The 6,000-nt window shown below is 46.2% G+C and overlaps 1 protein-coding gene across 3 annotated transcripts in view; it reads left to right on the forward strand.

The window, feature by feature from the left end:
• Nucleotides 1–1,686, forward strand: part of LOC142698888 (protein phosphatase 1 regulatory subunit 36-like) — a 65,215-nt gene extending 63,529 nt beyond the window's left edge. For all 3 annotated transcript variants that reach the window (XM_075847916.1, XM_075847917.1, XM_075847915.1), the window contains one exon: nt 1,120–1,686. In XM_075847916.1, coding sequence (XP_075704031.1) covers nt 1,120–1,216 — 97 coding nt within the window. In that variant the 3' untranslated portion in view covers nt 1,217–1,686. The remainder of the gene's footprint in view (nt 1–1,119) is intronic.
• Nucleotides 1,687–6,000: the final 4,314 nt, after the last annotated feature.

The following is a 6,000-nucleotide window of genomic DNA, read 5'->3' on the forward strand; positions in this document are numbered from 1 at the left end:
TGCTTTAAAAAAACCCAGCTTTCCCGCTGTTGCTGTCAGTTCCAGATTTCCTAGGACCAGGGTCCCCACTCTCCCTCCCTTTATTTCATTTCTGCTTGTCGCAATGTCTTATTGGTGGGGTTTTTGTCTTCCAGCTATTGCTGGGTGGATTGAGTTTTAAACTGGTTTATTATTATTATTGTGATTTTTAATTTATAATGGTTTTAATTATTTATTTGGTTCAAGTATTTATCTTATTGATTCAAGTATCAATATCTTTTGGTAACCCTTAATAAAAACATTGCGGCCTTTTTTATCCACATATTTTGTCTGGTGTCTTTAATTCTGTTATATTAATGTATGAATTTGGGCCTTGTGCCATCATGTTTCGCAGTATGAGATCCCATCTATGCAGTCCTAGATTTTAATGTTGTCCCGGGTGTCCCCTTGCCTTTTCCACAGAGTGGGCATTGTTTGGCGCTATTTGGGCACTATCAGAATATGTGAATAAGTATGGCATCTCGGAACGGTTTTCCACTATGCGGGCAAGGTTTGATTATGTAGGCTAGTATAACACTGTTGATACTGGTATGATGGTGGCACCATTTGGGCCCATTACGGTGCTACATAGGCATTGCATAATTATGTGGGCACAGTATGGAAGTTTGGGCAGTATTTTGAACTGTGTAAGCAAGTATGACACTGTGTGGGTACTGTTTGGCTTTATGAGGCACTATGTTTTGGCAAAATAGAAGACATAGCCCTAACTTGGCACTTTATGTACTAGCTGCAGTGTGTGGACTTGATGGGCACTATCTGGTCAGTTGTTTCCTATTTAATCTGGGCACTGTGCAGCACTCTCTGTCCAGGTACTATGTGGCACTGTATTCATATATAAATATGGTAGTTACTAGGAGGGGCCACATTTTAAGAGACTTGCCATGGGACATTAAACAAACTGCAAAGTGCTCTCCCTTTTTTCTTTATCAGAATTGTGTGGGTGGGGGGGGGGGGGGTTATGCAAGACTGTGATAGGTTCGGGTATAAAAGTAATATCCCACATATGGATTGTGTATGTGCCAAGCATGTGAAAGCAGATACGAGCTCTTCACCTCATACTCTTTTCTCTTCTGTCTCCAGTCTCGGCATAACAGGAGCGCCATCGAGGATGTTCAACCTACAGGATTTAACAACTAAAAAACCTGGTTGGAAGAAGATCTCAGAGAATCGCACCTAGTGAGCCACAGAGGCAAATGACTATTACTACCGGACATGGATTTTATATGGACATGACAAGATTTACTAGATATGGACTTTTTACCGGATTTGACAATTACAATCGGATATGACTTATACTACTGGATATGACTTATACTATCGGATATGACTTATACTACCGGATATGACTTATACTACCGGATATGATTTATACTACCGGATATGACTTATACTACCGGATATGACTTTTTACTGAATATGGAATTTCAACTATGATTTGGGTCATCACCACCAGCAGAGCAATCTAAGCCAACCCTCCACCAGCAGAGCAGACTGTGTTATAATACCACCAGCAGAGCAAACTGTGCATCCATCACACCAATAAAGCGGCTATGTCACCATCACACCAGTAGCGACGCATTTCCAACAGTCTACTGGCTACGCTGACATTGTCACCAGTCGGCTAATAACATCCAACTTTAAGCACAATTCAATTTGTGTGTCTAATTATTTATCTTAGTTTGCTTTTGGCCATTGAATTTACTCTTTCACAAGATCAGTACATTTCTCCCCTGCTGCTGTGATTATCCCCATGACCTGACTGATTCGGGTGTGTTCACACATTGCAGTCATATTATAATTTTTTTCGGTGTTTTCTTCAACAATTGCAGCAAAATGCCGCAGTTGGGCAGCGCTTTAGTGAAAATCATGCCAATAATCGCAGGAGTATCATCGGCAGCGAGATCACAAAGTCAAGTCGTCCTTGTCTGCCTAGAACTGATGAGTGAGAAAGTGCGTGCTCGCACGCATGTGCGCAAAGCTACGAAGTCGCTGCCGACAATACTCCCACCGCCACATCACAGAAGCAGAAGAATTCACATTCTTCGTCTCAACTTCTGCTACGTGGCGGCGGCTTTTGTCAAACAATGGGGGAAGCCGCTGTGACACTGTCCATAGCTGATTGGACAGTATCACAGTGATAAGTAACACACCCCATTGACTGTTCAGGGGGTTGTTTACATATTGGGCGCCAAATATAACGGCACCGATATCTAAATAACGGAGGAGGATAGAAAAAAAAACGTAAAGTAAGAGAAGGTTTGTGCAGCCCTGCCTATTACCTTCTGCACTCATATTCACATGTATGGGCAGGTGAAAGGTTCTCTTTAAAGATTTTAGACTTTCTCCAGTCTTGGCCTAATAGGAGCGCTAATGAGGATATTCTATTCCAGTATTTGACACCTAAAGAACCTGGTGAGAAGAAGGAAGATCTCAGAGAATCACACCTAGTGAGCCACAGGGGCAAACACATATTTATACTGGATATGGACATTAGACAAACATGACATTTTTTTTTTACTGGATATGGACTTTTTATTGGATTTTACAAATAGTATCGGATATGACTTTTGATAGTGGATATACATTTTTTTACTGAAAATGGACTTATAAATATTATTTGAGAAAATAAATTGGTCAACTCTCTACCAGCAAAGTAGGCTAAGTCACCCTTCCACCAGCGGAGCAGACTTTGTTACCACCCCACCATCAGAGCAGACCGTGTCTCCATCACCCTAATAGAGTAGGTTATGTCACCACTTATACAGCAGCGCACACATTTCCAGCAATCTACTGGCTACGCTGACATTGTCACCAGTCGGCTAATATCATCCAACTTTAAGCACAATTCAATTGCTTTTTGGCCATTGAAGTCACTCTTTCATAAGATCAGCACATTTCTTCCCTGCTGCTGTGATTATTCCCATGACCTGACTGATTTGGGTGGTAAATTGCTGCAAAATGCTGTAGGTGGGCAGTGCTTCAGTGAAAATCATGGCAATAACGGCAATATGACTACAACTTCTGAGTTTACCCTTGCCAACTATTCTATACCTGCCGCAGGGGTGAAGTTGTTGTTAGGGTTTTTAAACCCTTCCTGACATGCGCCATATATATACGCCAGGGACATTGTTTGGCCTTTTCTGGAATGATTGATAAATCTGAATTACCCTGTATAGTAGTAAAAGCAATTGTTTGTCAGCTGATTGCATCCTTTACGCGGCAAGAAAAATGGTCGCTTCCCGGCAGCACATCTACCTGTGTAAATAGGAGATGTGCTGCCAACAAGATTCAAAATGTAATACAACATATCCACAAGGCCAGGGCCGCCATCAGGGGGGTATTAGGGGTACTGGTGTGAGGGGCCCGGCCAAACCTAATTGAAAGGGGGGCCCGGCAACTGGCGCGATTTGCCATTGGTAGAAAAAAACGGGCCCCTGCAATGGGCCCGTTTTTTTCACCACAGAATGTCGTGAGCTGCGGGCCCCCCTCTCGTCATGGGGGCCGTCGAACTGCCCTCGCGTGCACAAAGAAACTCCCGCGCGTGCGCACTCGCGAGCGTCCGCGAGCACGCACCCACGAAAGCCCGCACTTGAGACCGCCCGCGCGCGCACCCGCAAAATCACAGAAGCGCGCACCCGCGAACAAAGCGCGCGCACCCGCGAACACACACATGGACACAACTTACCTGGAGCCTGGCTGGAGGTGAAGGACTGGACGTCTGGACCGAAGACATCGCCTGAAGAGGACTGGAGTGGGAGCAGCTCTTCAGACACAGTGAGTAAAGTGTCTGAAAGTGCTGTTTAAGTATGGCCCTGTTCACACAGAGTATTTTGCAGGCAGAAAAAATTCTGCCTCAAAATTCCTTACAGAATTTTGAGGCAGATTTTGACCTGCCCACACTATCTTGCCGCTTTTTTTGCTGCGTTTTTTGCCCGCGGCGATTGAGGACAGCAGACAAAAACGCAGCGAAAAATGCATTTTCTGCCTCCCATTGATTTAGATGGGAGATCAGAGACGGAACCGCGGCAAGAAAGGATGTGCTGCTTTTCCTTTTTTCCGCGACTGGCTCCCATTGATTTCAGATTAAATCAATGGGAGGCGGTTTTGGAAGTTGTTTGGTGCTGATTCTGACGCAGTGTCCGAGTCAATATCAAGGCCCAAAAACTCTGTGAACTGGGCCTTATTGTTAGGGCTTATTCAAACGAACGTGTAATACGTCCGTGCAACGCGTGTGATTTTCACGCGCCTGGCACGGACCTATGTTACTCTATGGGGCCGTGCAGACTGTCAGTGATTTTCACGCAGCGTGTGTCCGTGTGTCCGCTGCGTAAAACTCACGACATGTCCAATATTTGTGCATTGTTCGCGCATCACGCACCCATTGAAGTCAATGGGTGCATGAAAATCACGCCCAAAACTTCCGCAGCCGTATAAACTATGAATGAAAACAGAAAAGCACCACGTGCTACAAACATACAAACAGAGTGTCATAATGATGGCGGCTGCGCGAAAATCACGCAACCGCGCATCATACGCTGCTGCCACACGGAGCTGTTATGAACCTTTTGCATGCACAAAACGCCACGTTTTTTTGCGCGCGCAAAAAGCACACGCTCGTGTGAATCCGGCCTTAGGGTAGGAACACACTAGGCATGAACGCTGCGGATTTTATGCAACACATTTTATTGTGGAAAATCTGCAGCGTATCACAGTCGCAGCAGAGCGGGTGAGATTTGAAAAAATCTCATCCACACGCTGCAAAAAAAATGGACCTGCAGTGTGGCTTTTTAAGCCGCAGCGTGTCAATTTATTCTGTGGAATCGCTGCTCCTCTGTTGCGGAAATGCTGCGGTTCTGCTGCAAAAATCACACATGAGAACAAAAAAAGGTACTTTTTTAAATTGATAAAAAAGTTTAGACTTGCCCCGGCCGTAGTCCTGGTGACGCGATCCTCTATTCTTAGCGCAGCCCCGCCTCCTGTCATGACGTTTCATCCCATGTGACTGCTGCAGTGGTCACATGGTCTACAGCATCATCCCAGGAGGCGGGGCTACGTTCAGAAGAGAGAGATGCGTCACCTAAACTACGGCCGGGGTAAGTCTAAACTTTTTTTCTCCCTGCAGGATTCCCGCAGTGGACATGCCTCACGAACTCAACGCAAACAATGCACAAATATCGGACATGTCGTGAGTTTTACGCAGCGGACTCACGCTGCGTGAAAATCACTGACAGTCTGCACTGCCCCATAGAGTAACATAGGTCCGTGCGAGGCGCGTGAAAATCACGCGCGTTGCACGGATGTATTACACGTTCGTCTGAATAAGCCCTAACAATAAGGCCCAGTTCACAGAGTTTTTGGGCCTTGATATTGACTCGGACACTGCATCAGAATCAGCACCAAAAAACGTCCAAAACCGCCTCCCATTGATTTAATCTGAAATCAATGGGAGCCAGTCGCGGAAAAAAGAAAAAAGCAGCACGTCCTTTCTTGCCGCGGTTCCGCCTCTGACCTCCCATTGAAATCAATGGGAGGCAGAAAATGCATTTTTCGCTGCGTTTTTTGTCTGCTGTCCTCAATCGCCGCGGGCAAAAAACGCGGCAAGATAGTGTTGGCAGGTCAAAATCTGCCTCAAAATTCGGTGCGCGGTTCCAGGCGGTCGCCGGTGCGCATGCGCGATCGGTCGCACGGGCGGCGGTGTTTGACGACCCCCATGCTACCCAGGGCCGCCATCAGGGGGGGTATTAGGGGTACTGATGTGAGAGGCCTGGCCAAACCTAATTGAAAGGGGGGCCCGCAGCTCATGACATTCTGTGGTGAAAAAAACGGGCCCCATTGCAGGGGCCTGTTTTTTTTCTACCAAAGGCAAGTCGCGGCAGTTTGCCGTGCCCCCCTTTCAATTAGGGCTTGTGAAGTGAGCGCTGATTGGAGGAGCAGCAGCAGGTGCTTCTGTCTGCTCCACCA

The sequence above is a fragment of the Rhinoderma darwinii genome, unplaced genomic scaffold (assembly GCF_050947455.1).
Source record: "Rhinoderma darwinii isolate aRhiDar2 unplaced genomic scaffold, aRhiDar2.hap1 Scaffold_104, whole genome shotgun sequence".
Taxonomy (NCBI): Eukaryota; Metazoa; Chordata; class Amphibia; order Anura; family Rhinodermatidae; genus Rhinoderma; species Rhinoderma darwinii.